Raw genomic sequence first — 12,472 nt, 5'->3', positions numbered from 1 at the left:
CGTAGGTGGGGCATAAAAACCTTAATGAGACTATTAAAGAAATGTTCAAGACATTCCTGGAGTGTTCTACATTGTCCTTGTATGATCTTTACTATAGCTGGTAACACGTTGTGAATAACAAGACTAGTGGCGGATCTAGAATTTTTCATAAGTTGGGGCCCACTGGCTGCCTAAGAGGGGACCGCCCCCGTCACGCTTCAGTGATTCCCTATATAATAAACCAATTTTTTTTCTCTAAAGGGGTGGGGGCGGGGCCCCTGCCCTCCTTAAATCCGCCTCTGAAGACTAGTGACAAAGGAACATAGATAAGACATGAAAATGCATGTTAACAATATTGAAGATGGAAAAAAGTATAGTGTGGTACTAAGGTGTAAGAAACATGAGGTTTTATTATCTTAAATACATTGCGTTTCAATGGTACTTTGTTATTGTCTTTCAGTTCATTCACACCTTTTATTGGCAGTTGGTCGACGTTTTTCTTGTTGAGTTGTTTTGTGTGTGTCCTTCTTTAATAATCTACATGACATTTCTAGTTTTCCAACGGCACTTTTAATTGTTTCTTTGTCAGCTTAAATGCAATACACCACTCACTAATTTATTATACAAATGTCGACTAACGAACACATGGACACAACGGGAAATTAAAACCTTGCGTCGTGTAGCGAACAGGAAAATGTGATGTGTATCTTTGATATCATCAAAGTATGTGGAGGATATAGAATATATACAAAGATACCAAGTTGAATACTAATTGGATTTTTCTTTTGCCAGTCTCTGATCAAGATTATTTAGTGAGTGTGGTCTCATACATTTTACAAATCTTTCTGAATCTAGTAATGTATATAATATTTTACCATTGCATCAGACTTAAAGACGTCATAATTGTTTCTCACCTTTCCATTCTGATCGAGAACTTCTTTCATTAAAGACACTTCATTCCCATCTGTGATATAAAAGAAACCGTCTAGTGTGCATGACCGTGATACTTTCTTTTTGGAAGAAAATATGCCACCACGTTTTTGATTTCGGCATTCGTAACAAGTGTCTATTCTTGAAGCTATTGCAATATTCGGTACAGATTGTGAAAAACTACTTAAAAATACATAAATACAACTTTGTTACATATTTTAAACGTAATCTGGTCATAGACGTCTAAAATTGTAAGTGTAGTAGAAAGACAAATAGTACGAAAACTAAAATTCCCTCAACATCTAGGTTTGTACTTTTACTTTAAAACAAAGTTCAGCATTTCGTATTTGTTATACACACAAACACATATATATCTTTAAAACTGAGTTTTATTTTGCGTATTGCTACTTGTTTGTTTAATCTATATTATCTAGAGGTATAGGGGAGGATTGGGATCTCAGAAATTAAGTTAAAGAATATTTTTTTTGGCGCCTGTCCCAAGTCGAAGCCTCTACCTTTTGTTAGTCTTGCATGGTTGTTTTTTTTTTAATTTCGTCCATTTTTATGTTTCGGAGTTTAGTATAAAGTCCCTTTTCACTGAATTAGTACACATTATTGTTAAGGGCCGCCATCAGATGTGTGATTATTTTGCTGTTTTGAAGACCAATTGGTGTCCTTCGGCTGTATTTTACTCTTTGGTCGGGCTGTTGTCTTTTGACACATTTCCCATTTCTATTCTTTATTTTATAAGCTGGGAAACGGGTAATACACAAGCATCTAAAAACATTCCATACACATATGATAAGTCTATATACAAATATTCCAATTGTAATGGTTGATATTAAAAACTGTTTTACATTCTTGTAAAAACTAATGGTATCGAAATTGTCAATGAAATTTAAAGTCATATGAAACGAGTAAGTGGTGAAAAATAATGTTTACACAATTCTTGAACCAATGCATGTATATATCATAAAATTAGTCCTCAGTTCACGATTTTATCATTATTTTCGCAAATATATCATATAATCATCATTTATTTTTCTCTCTGTTTGTTATGATTTAACAAGTATGGCTGCTCATTAAATGCCGTGTTTTGAAGCCGAGTTTTACCGATTGTCACCTTATAGTAAACAAATCACAAAAAGCATGGGTAATGAGCACGTGCTTTATAAATATTTTGATTTGAGCGTCACTGATGAGTCTTATGTAGACGAAACGCGCGTCTGGCGTACTAAATTATAATCCTGGTACTTTTGATAACTATTAACATGTATAATCAGATATTTGTTTATTTCAATGACAGATCCATGCGTATTGCGATCACCGGATTTTTACGAGGAGGGTTACGATCAGGTCACTATGCATACGGAAAATATGTCGGCGAATTGCTTCCTGGAATCAAGCAATTAAAAATAAGCAAAAATCTTCTAAATGTGGACAAATTAAAGAATTTTCCTCAGAAAAAAGTATATGAACATAAGTTGTATAATGCAAACTATCCATTTAGTTATAAAAAAGCATATGCATATTTTTTTTATTTTGAGGTTTCTTATGACTTTAAATATTGACGATTTTTTTTTATCTATTCTTTACCTGTTCCAAAATATATACTTAACACATATGTGCCGCTGATTTGTTTTTATATTGCTTTACCTGGTATTTTGTTTGCCGTCTTGTATGGATTCTGAAATTAGATATTTGGCAATTGAAAGACAAACAATAATAGAGATACCAATTTGACAACCAAAAGCTTATATGAAAGTTTATGTCAACAAGATATGGTTTTAATATAAACATTAAGAACATAAGCATATGAATATAAGCCAACTATTTTATAATGCCTTTGTTTTACCATGTATAGCCTATTGTAGTTCAATTTGGAAAATCATTTTACAAAAAGATTCTGATCAATAAAGGCAACAGTAGTATACCGCTGTTCAAAACTCATAAATCGATGGACAAAAAACAAAATCGGGGTAACAAACTAAAACCGAGGGAAACGCATTAAATATAAGAGGAGAACAACGACACAACACCGAAACGGACCAAGCATCAGACAAAATCCCACGAGAATAACAAATATAACATCAAAACCAAATACGTGAATTTGGGATAAACAAGTACCGTGCCACGTCTTATCTTAATATCTCAAAAATAAGAGAAAACAAACGACACAACATTAAAATGCAACACACACAGAAACGAACAATAATATAACAATGGCCATCTTCCTGACTTGGTACAGGACATTTTTAAAGGGGAATAAAAATGGTGGGCATGCCAAACCTCGCATTTTAATGGCAAAGTTAAATATAACATTGAAATGACAACATAATATTACAGGACTACAATACAAATAAATAGGAGAACATATCAGACAAAGAAACACGTGATTAATAGATAAAAAAAAAAGAATCAGGTTTAAAATTCAATACGTCAAAAACGAGCCTCGTCAACACAAGACTCACCAGTGACGCCCAGATATAAAAGATCGAAAGTGAAAAAAAGTACAAAGCTGTACAGCACTGAAGATCAAAAGTTGAAAAAGGTTGTGCCAAATACGGCGTAGTTTTTATGCTTGGGATAAGAACATCCTTATTATTTAGAACAATTAATGATATTGTAAACAGTAAATTTTATCAAATGAATATGAAAGAGATATACATAATGAAACTGAAGTATTAACTTATTACTGAAAACTAAACCGAATACATAATGCTAAGACCAACACAGAATAGACACACCCGACTCAGTTCAGGCTTAAACGCAGTAAATCATAAATTTTAAAAATGACGTCAAATACGGTGGTGAAAAGGCACAAACATTACGCCACATTTAAATTTATTAAATTTAGAAACAGCATGACGTCACATATGAAAAACTATAATTCAAAAGTAAGATAGAATTATGATTGATTTAAGATTATATTAGAACTAAATACTGATATTACATTAAACACAATGCATATTGCAATACTTATTACTAGCAATTAACTATAATATATATATGTCCAGTTTGTTATGAATCCAACTTCAAACGTAAATTATCGTACAAAATTAAATGTAATTAATAAAGGCGGTATAAAACATAAAAAATCAAATATAAAAAAAAAAAATCGAAAAGAGCAGAAAAAAAGTATACGTTTCAATATTTTTATATGACCAACTTTCAATGTAAACACTTGTAGTCTGTTATCTTGTTTAAAATCAGTGCATATTGTACATATCAATAATTTCAAATATTTGCACATTTGATGTACGCCGAACCAAAAAAAAAACATCTTTAAATAATTTGGTTCATTTTTTGGTTAATTATCTTTAAAAAAATCAATTTGGCCTAAAATTGATAGTCTGAGTAAAACTTTATGAACACTTTACTTTTTGAGTGAGGTTTAATTTTTTGTGACTATTTATACATTTAAGGTATATGTTAAATAAACTGATAATATTAGTTACATAGTGTGTTAGTGACCTAATATGATATATACAGGGTCAGTAAATTCCATATGGGGTGAGAGCGAAGCTCGAACCCCATATGGAATTTACTTACCCTGTATATATCATATTAGGTCACTAGCACACTATGTAACGAATTTATCTTACCGACTATCTTTATGTGTTGAATTTAGACTAAAGTTGTCTTATTTGCTTTCATTACACATCTCCTTATTTCTGTATTAATGTGTTCAGGTGTTCAATTTTAAGAACCTACTTTAATTGATATGCACTAAAAAAACTAATGTAAACGATAGATATTTATAATAAACAACCTTGATATAACAATATTAAAAAGAACTTTCAATATTTGAAATAATCAAACAGTGCCCAAGTCGCAAATTCACTACTAACCTAATATTGAAATAAGCCCCGCCTCCCTACTAACCTAATATTGAATATACACGGTCTCCACGAGGTTGCTTTTAACCAATCATATTCCTAGAAATGTATAGGAGGTAAGATAAATATCTTTACAACCGTTTGTGACGTACTTTGATTTGGTTGTATTACACCTTTAGCATTATTTTTTTCCTTTGATCTTTTGTTTATCAATTCCGAGTAAATTATCAATGATTTGTTTAAATCAGTTTCATTTTAGTAAAGCTAAGTAAATTATTAAGCCTTTCTTATTTCATTAAGAATCGTTCATAATTTCTTAATTACATGTATAAGAAGAAAGCAAATATATGATATTGAAATATCTATTAAATTCTGAAAGCCGCAGGAACATATCTTAAATTGCATTTTCTCCGATGCTATCCTAATGCTATCAACATGATTAATGCGGCAGTCTACAAAAAGCAACAAAAATACAATTTCTGACTACTCACCGATTTCTTAAATGTGTCAAAATCGTTGTAAGTTGGGTCATTCATCGAGTACGCTTGACTGAATTCATTCTATTAAATGTGGAATAACTAATCAGCATGATTGATGATTAACATCGTTATTGTCCGTTAGAAATATTATATACAATAAGGCTAGGTAATTGTTTCTTACAGGGAATTTTCATCGGGACTCTCCGTACTTAACTATTAGATTACACTGCAATACAGGGAATGCAAGTAATCTTTATGCCTCTCTTAAATACGAGAGTAACAGAGTCTGATGTATTTCTGATGGTACCAATTTCTTAGTATTGGCATTTAACATTTGGATATCATGTGAGTATACGGCTGCTCGACACTAATACACAAGACTCGTGTTCTATCGATGGAACGAAATGAATGTTGTCATCTCGCTTGATAGAAACGTATATGGTAAACGGGCGTTCTATCAACTACACTTTTATCTTAAAGTAAAACCGAATAATTTAAGACAACAGTATTATAATGCTGTTCGAAACATTACTTCTGTTCTTTGAGATTATCTATTATTTTGAAACAAAAGTAGACACAATGAGATAGCTACATAACAGCCCCCTTATATGCAGACTTCTAAGAGATAGACACTTACTCATTTCGTGTGTCAAGAAGCATAAAGACATGTTGCGACTGAATTCAACTGAGGCTTTCAAAATATTTCAATGTTTATGAAAATAAAATGCATCGGGTTTTTTTAATATCTAGCTGGTGAAACTAGAGGCTCTAAAGAGCCTGTGTCGCTCACCTTGGTTTATTTAAATTAAACAAAAAAAGCAGACAGTTCATGACAAAATTGTGTATAGGTGATTGTGATGTGTTTGAACATCTTACATTACTGAACATTCTTGCTGCTTACAATTATCTCTATCTATAATGAACTTGTCCGTGTAGTTTCAGTGGAAAATTTACAAATTTTATGAAAATTGTTAAAAATTGATTATAAAGGACAATAACTTCTTAGGGGGTCTATTGACCATTTTGGTCATTTTGACCTTTTTTTAAGTCTTAAATTGCTGTACGTTATTGCTGTTTACAGTTTATCTCTATCTATAATAATATTCAAGATAATAACCCAAAACAGCAAAATTTCCTTAAAATTACCAATGTAGGGGCAACAACCTAATAACGAGTTGTCCGATTCATCTAAAAATTTCAGGGCAGATAGATCTTTACCAGATAAACAATTTTACACTGTCAGATTTGCTCTAAATGCTTTGGTTTTTGAGTTATAAGCCAAAAAACTGCATTTTACCCATATGGTCTATTTTTAGCCGTAGCGGCCATCTTGGCTGGTTTGCCCGGTCACAAAACACAATTTTTAAACTAGATAGCCTAATAATGATTCTGGCTATGTTTGGTAAAATTTGCCTCTATGGTTTCCGAGGAGAAGATTTTTGAAAAAGTTAACTAAGATTTACGAAAAATGGTTAAAAATTGACTATTAAGGGCAATAACTCCTAAAGGTTTAAACTGACCATTTTGGTCCTGTTGACTTATTTGTAAATCTTACCTTGCTGAACATTTTTGCTGTCACAGTTTATCTCTATCAATAATAATATTCAATATAATATCCAAAAACAGCAAAATTTCCTTAAAATTACCAATTTAGGGGCAGCAACCCAACAACAAGTTGTCCCATTCGTCTTAAAATTTCAGGGCAGATAGATCTTGACCAGATAAACAATTTTATCCCTTGTCAGATTTGCTCTAAATCCTTTGGGTTTTTGAGTTATAAGCCAAAAACTGCATTTTACCCCTATGATCTATTTTTAGCCATGGCGGCCATCTTGGTTTGTTGGCCAGGTCTAAAAACACAAATTTTAAACTAGATACATCAATGATGATTGTGGCCAAGTTTGGTTTAATTTGGCCCAGTAGTTTCAGAGGAGAAGATTTTTGTAAAAGTTAACGACGACGGACGACAGACGACGGACAAAGACGGACGACGGACAAAGACGGACGCCAAGTGATGAGAAAAGCTCACTTGGCCTTTTTGGCCAGGTGAGCTAAAAAAAGAAGAAACATATTATTTTGAATTTTGATGGATGAATGGATGGATTGGTGTTTTACTTTGAGTTGTAAATATAGTACTCCACTGAGTCGGATTTTTATCGTGTTGGTTCACAAGGTAACATCTGCAAAATGAGATGCCTTAAAAGGTAAAATCAAGCAAAATTTGTATACAGATCATACCTGCACAATATTAGGATTCGATTCAGCCGAATATCTATGATTGGTTGGTGTAGCTGCTGATGAAGAAATATCTGTAGTGAAAGAACATAACTATCTAATGAAAAAACTGAACTATTCCATTGAAATGAGGTAATTGGACAAACAATATCAATAAATTACATAATAGAATATGGCTTTGATAACAGGTGGCCACACTATTTCATAATAAAAAAAAAGTGTTTACATGAATTATATATATTTTTTTAATGTATAAGTACCCGTCTACATCACCTTTATACTTTGTGTTTTTGCTAGATGTGTTTCTTCTGTTTGTATAAATCTGAAGATGAGTTAGGCTTTTTCAACGGATTTTTAAAAAAACTTGTTCAAATGTTGTTACATCACTGTCCAGGTAAGGGAAGGGGTTAAACACTCACAAAAATGTTCCATCCCGCCACATTCTTTATGTGCCTCTCCAAAGTCAGGAGCCAGTGTTTGAGTGGTTTTCGTTGGTTCAAGTCTGTCATATTTGTTTTTCGTAAACTGTTTTGTTATACGTTTTTACATTACCAACCTATTGTATGACTTATTTAACAACATTTACCTCTTGCTGACATACTGATGTGTTGTTTTGGAAATGGTACTTCGCTTTCCTGTAAAGTTTAATATATTTTCACTAACTTATACAGAATATTTATTTTTCTAATGATATAATGATCCACTTAGTATATATTTGATTGATATTTATAATTTTTATATTTCTTTTTCTTCCAAAAAGGCACGGCTGAAAATACCTTTCAATCAAAATTCATTGTTGAAAAGACGACAACACCGCGACAAAAAGAGCAAAACGACAAGTACTACTAACACTAAACTAGAGGCTCTAAAGAGCCTGTGTCGCTCACCTTGGTATATGTGAATTAAACAAAGGAAGCAGACAGTTCATGACAAAATTGTGTTTAGGTGATTGTGATGTGTTTGTACATCTTACATTACTGAACATTCTTGTTGCTTACAATCATCTCTATCTATAATGAACTTGTCCGTGTAGTTTCAGTGGAAAATGTTAGTAAAAATTTACAAATTTTATGAAAATTGTTAAAAAATGATTATAAAGGACAATAACTTCTTAGGGGGGGGGGGGGTCAATTGACCATTTTGATCATTTTGACTTATTTTTGAATCTTAAATTGCTGTACATTATTGCTGTTTACAGTTTATCTCTATCTATAATAATATTCAAGATAATAACCCAAAACAGCAAAATTTCCTTAAAATTACCAATTTAGGCGCAGCACCATAACAACGAGTTGTCCCATTACTCTTAAAATTTCAGGGTAGATAGATCTTGACCAGATAAAAATTTTTACCCTTTGTCAGATTTGCTCTAAATGCTTTGGTTTTTGAGTAATAACCAAAAACTGCATTTAACCTCCATGTTCTATTTTTAGCCGTGGCAGCCATCTTGGTTGGTTGGCTGGGTAAAAAAACACAATTTTTAAACTAGATACATCAATGATGATTGTGGCCAGGTTTGGATTAATTTGGCCCGGTAGTTTCAGAGGAGAAGATTTTTGTAAAAGATCATGGATATTTACGAAAAATGGTTAAAATTGACTATAAAGGGCAATAACTCCTAATGGGGTCAACTGATCATTTTGATCCTGTTGACTTATTTGTAAATCTTACTTTGCTGAACATTATTTCTGTTTACAGTTTAACTCCATCTATAATAAGATTCAAGATAATAACCAAAAACAGTAAAATTTCCTTAAAATTACCAATTTAGGGGCAGCAACCCATCAATGGGTTGTCTGATTCATCTGAAAATTTCAGGGCAGATAAATTTTGACCTGATAAACAATTTTACTCCAGTGAGATTTGCTCTAAATGCTTTGGTTCTTGAGTTATACGCCAAAAACTGCATTTTACCCCTATGTTCTATTTTTAGCCATGGCGGTCATCTTGGATGGTTGGCCGGGTAATAAAACACAAACCTTAAACTAGATACATCATTGATGATTGTGGCCAAGTTTGGAATAATTTGGCCCAGTAGTTTCAGAGGAGAAGATTTTTGTAAAAGTTAACGACGACGGACGCAGGACGACGGACGACAGACGACGGACGACGGACGCCGGACGCCAAGTGATGGGAAAAGCTCACTTGGCCTTTTAGGCCAGGTGAGCTAAAAACGAGGGTTGTATAAGGTGTTACGGAATAGTTACCATATCCTGCTCTAGAAAAGTAAGCAGACCATGCTTCAAATTTGACAACTGTCTTGTTGTTTATCGTAGTTCAAATTATTGTAAAAAGTTATCAAAGGTACCAGGATTATAATTTAGTACGCCAGACGCGCGTTTCGTCTACATAAGACTCATCAGCGACGATTATATCAAAATTTTTATAAAGCAAAATAACTACAAAGTTGAAGAGCATTGAGGATCCAACATTTCAAAAAGTTATGCCAAAAACGGCTATGGATATCTATGCCTGGGATAAGAAAATCCTTAGTTTTTTTTAAATTCAAAATTTTGTAACAGGAAATTCATAAAAATGACCACATTATTGATATTCATGTCAACACCGAAGTGTTGACTACTGGGCTGGTGGTGTAAACGTCTCATTTGGTGATGCCAAAATGGAGGAAAAGGAGACGGGTTCACATTACATTCGTTTACTGTGTTTGAGATTTTGATTTTGTCATCTGCGGAGGGACTTTCCATTTAGTATTTTCCTCGAAGTTTAGTATTTAATCCTATTAATATTTACATTGATAGCCAAATAATACGATTTATTTTAGTCCAAACGTTACAGAAGTGGCAGGCGTTAGGATGTTGGTTATCGAAATATGTTACATCTATCCCAAAGTAAATTTTTGATAAAAATGACTGTTTAGATATTAAATTCGTGATTGCTCCTTAGATCTGCTTACCCTTCCGGAGCACCTGAGATCAACCCTAGTTTTTGGTGGGGTCCGTGTTGCTTATTCTTAAGTTTTCTATGTTGTGTCATGTGTACTTTTGTTTGTCTGCTTGTCCCTCTGGTATTTTTCCGTCCCTATTTTCTAACATTGTCGAAACTGGTGAACATCTCGAAATAATAAGGTCTAGAACATCCTGTTCTTAAAAAATCCGCTAGCAGGTCATGGTTAACATATTTGACATCTACAAACATACAAACCTCATCCCTTGATTGAAATGTATTGACAGTGACTCTACAATCATCGACTGTTGTGTCTATGGCAGTACTAGACGCGTCGTTACTACTACTGAAAAGTGATGCAGAAGAGGATTGTCTACTCCTTGTTTCCGAAAATGCTTCATCAGGATCATCAATTGTAAAACCTTCAATAATTACTTTGTCATCTTCAGATGTGTTCATGACAAACGCATCTTTATTGTTTGTGTGTTCCGATATTGGCTGTAGCTTGTATCGACGAGAATTTCCTTGTTTTCCTTTAATTAATATCTCCATTTCATCTCCCTTTCAATAATATACTTGATAATTAATTATGTAGAAGAAAATGATTTCTGGCATTAATTTTTCAATGAAATAAAATCAAACATATAAACAACCTAAAATTCGGAAAGAAGATGGTAGAAAGAGATCCTTAAGTATGAATTGTTTCCTTTTTTTTTTGCGATTTAAATTAAGCATTACAATAACTGAAAGTAGGGAAATCGAGATTTGGAGAAAAAAAATCAAAACAATGTTGAAAGATGTTTAAGACATTAGTTATTAGCAGGAACAATATTTAATCTAATTTTATCGGAGTGTAACAAACGAAAATATAAACTATGTTTTCATTATAATTCTGTACATAATCAACACTCAGCTTTCAGTGTAATTTTTATATTATATTATGAGTCCTTATCTTGTTTTTCTAAGCTTATCATTCCAAACTAATTTTTCCTTTGAAATTCCTACATCATGAATTCTTATGTAACCACCCACAATATAATAATCACACTATATGCCGCCGTGACATTTTAGTGATACTATTACACGAACACACCAAGTTCTCAAAGATTACAGGTGAAAATGGTGATCATATTCCTATACCGCCGACGCTGGCATTGATATTGAAGGTTTGGTCAACTGCATCAGGACAGGACTGCTGATGGTGTACTTCCAGTTCTCGAGGTTTGTCATCCGCTCGGTAACCAGTGAAGAAATACTAGTATGGTTAAGTTGATTTTTATACTGATTTAGAAATAAACAACTGTCGTTTTTATTAAATTACCTGTGAAAGCACAGAACTTGGAAGCCCAAACTGTAAGTATGGTTCAGCCAGTTTGTCATGTCCTAAAGTATTAACACAATATTTTATAAATTATAAAAGAAGTAAGGACATTTTTTTGTATTTTAAAATCATCATAACATGAATAACACATAGAATATTCAAATATCTATTAAATTTGCATCGAATATCGATGAACAGAGTTCAGTGAATTTTGATTATGTGAATACAAGAAAAACTGTCAGAAAATAATGTAAGAATAATTTAAAATTCAACCAATTTCGACTGGTTTCAAACATGGTCTAAAATAGACACATTTAAATAAAACAAATACCTGAGGACTTTACCTCATATATTTAAAGTTCCTTCTAATTATGTCAAATACACTTACCACTGTAATTAGTTTTCTGTTCTGCAAATGTCTGTAACAAAGTATATGTAATACACATAATTGATAATTCGAAGGAATAGTCTAAATAACTGAAACTGCAAAGGAATAATATTAATTTCATACAAAGTATTTTATTTTCTGATTATTGTACTGCTCACATTGATGTAATCATCAGCCTTTACATCAACAGGACTGCAAATTAAAATTTTCAGTTTTGATATTTATGTTGATAATTTTTGTGTATTCAGAATATATTAATCAGTTGTTTCCATTGAAATATATGTACTCATTGATCTAACCCCGTTTATAAATACCCACCTACTCTCAGTCTACTTGTTTGTCTTTGGATCTTAGAGAAGGTCTATCACTACCCTTGCAGACACAGTACTACCAACTC

The 12,472-nt window shown here is 32.5% G+C and overlaps 1 protein-coding gene across 3 annotated transcripts in view; it reads right to left on the bottom strand.

The window, feature by feature from the left end:
- The window catches only part of LOC134708065 (uncharacterized), a 35,275-nt gene that overhangs the window by 7,724 nt on the left and 15,079 nt on the right, over positions 1-12,472 (bottom strand). For 2 of the 3 annotated variants that reach the window (XM_063568363.1, XM_063568362.1), the window contains exons 4-11: positions 12,076-12,106; positions 11,688-11,749; positions 10,625-10,927; positions 8,049-8,097; positions 7,466-7,536; positions 5,240-5,308; positions 2,566-2,596; positions 894-1,093 (exon numbers count right to left, since the gene is read on the bottom strand). In XM_063568363.1, coding sequence (XP_063424433.1) covers positions 894-1,093; positions 2,566-2,596; positions 5,240-5,308; positions 7,466-7,536; positions 8,049-8,097; positions 10,625-10,927; positions 11,688-11,749; positions 12,076-12,106 — 816 coding nt within the window. The remainder of the gene's footprint in view (positions 1-893; positions 1,094-2,565; positions 2,597-5,239; positions 5,309-7,465; positions 7,537-8,048; positions 8,098-10,624; positions 10,928-11,687; positions 11,750-12,075; positions 12,107-12,472) is intronic. The other variant, XM_063568364.1, reaches the window with a different exon arrangement.

This window comes from Mytilus trossulus, chromosome 2, assembly GCF_036588685.1.
Source record: "Mytilus trossulus isolate FHL-02 chromosome 2, PNRI_Mtr1.1.1.hap1, whole genome shotgun sequence".
NCBI lineage: Eukaryota > Metazoa > Mollusca > Bivalvia > Mytilida > Mytilidae > Mytilus > Mytilus trossulus.
Note: the sequence above shows the minus strand (reverse complement) of the source record. Positions and strands in the feature narration are given on the sequence as shown.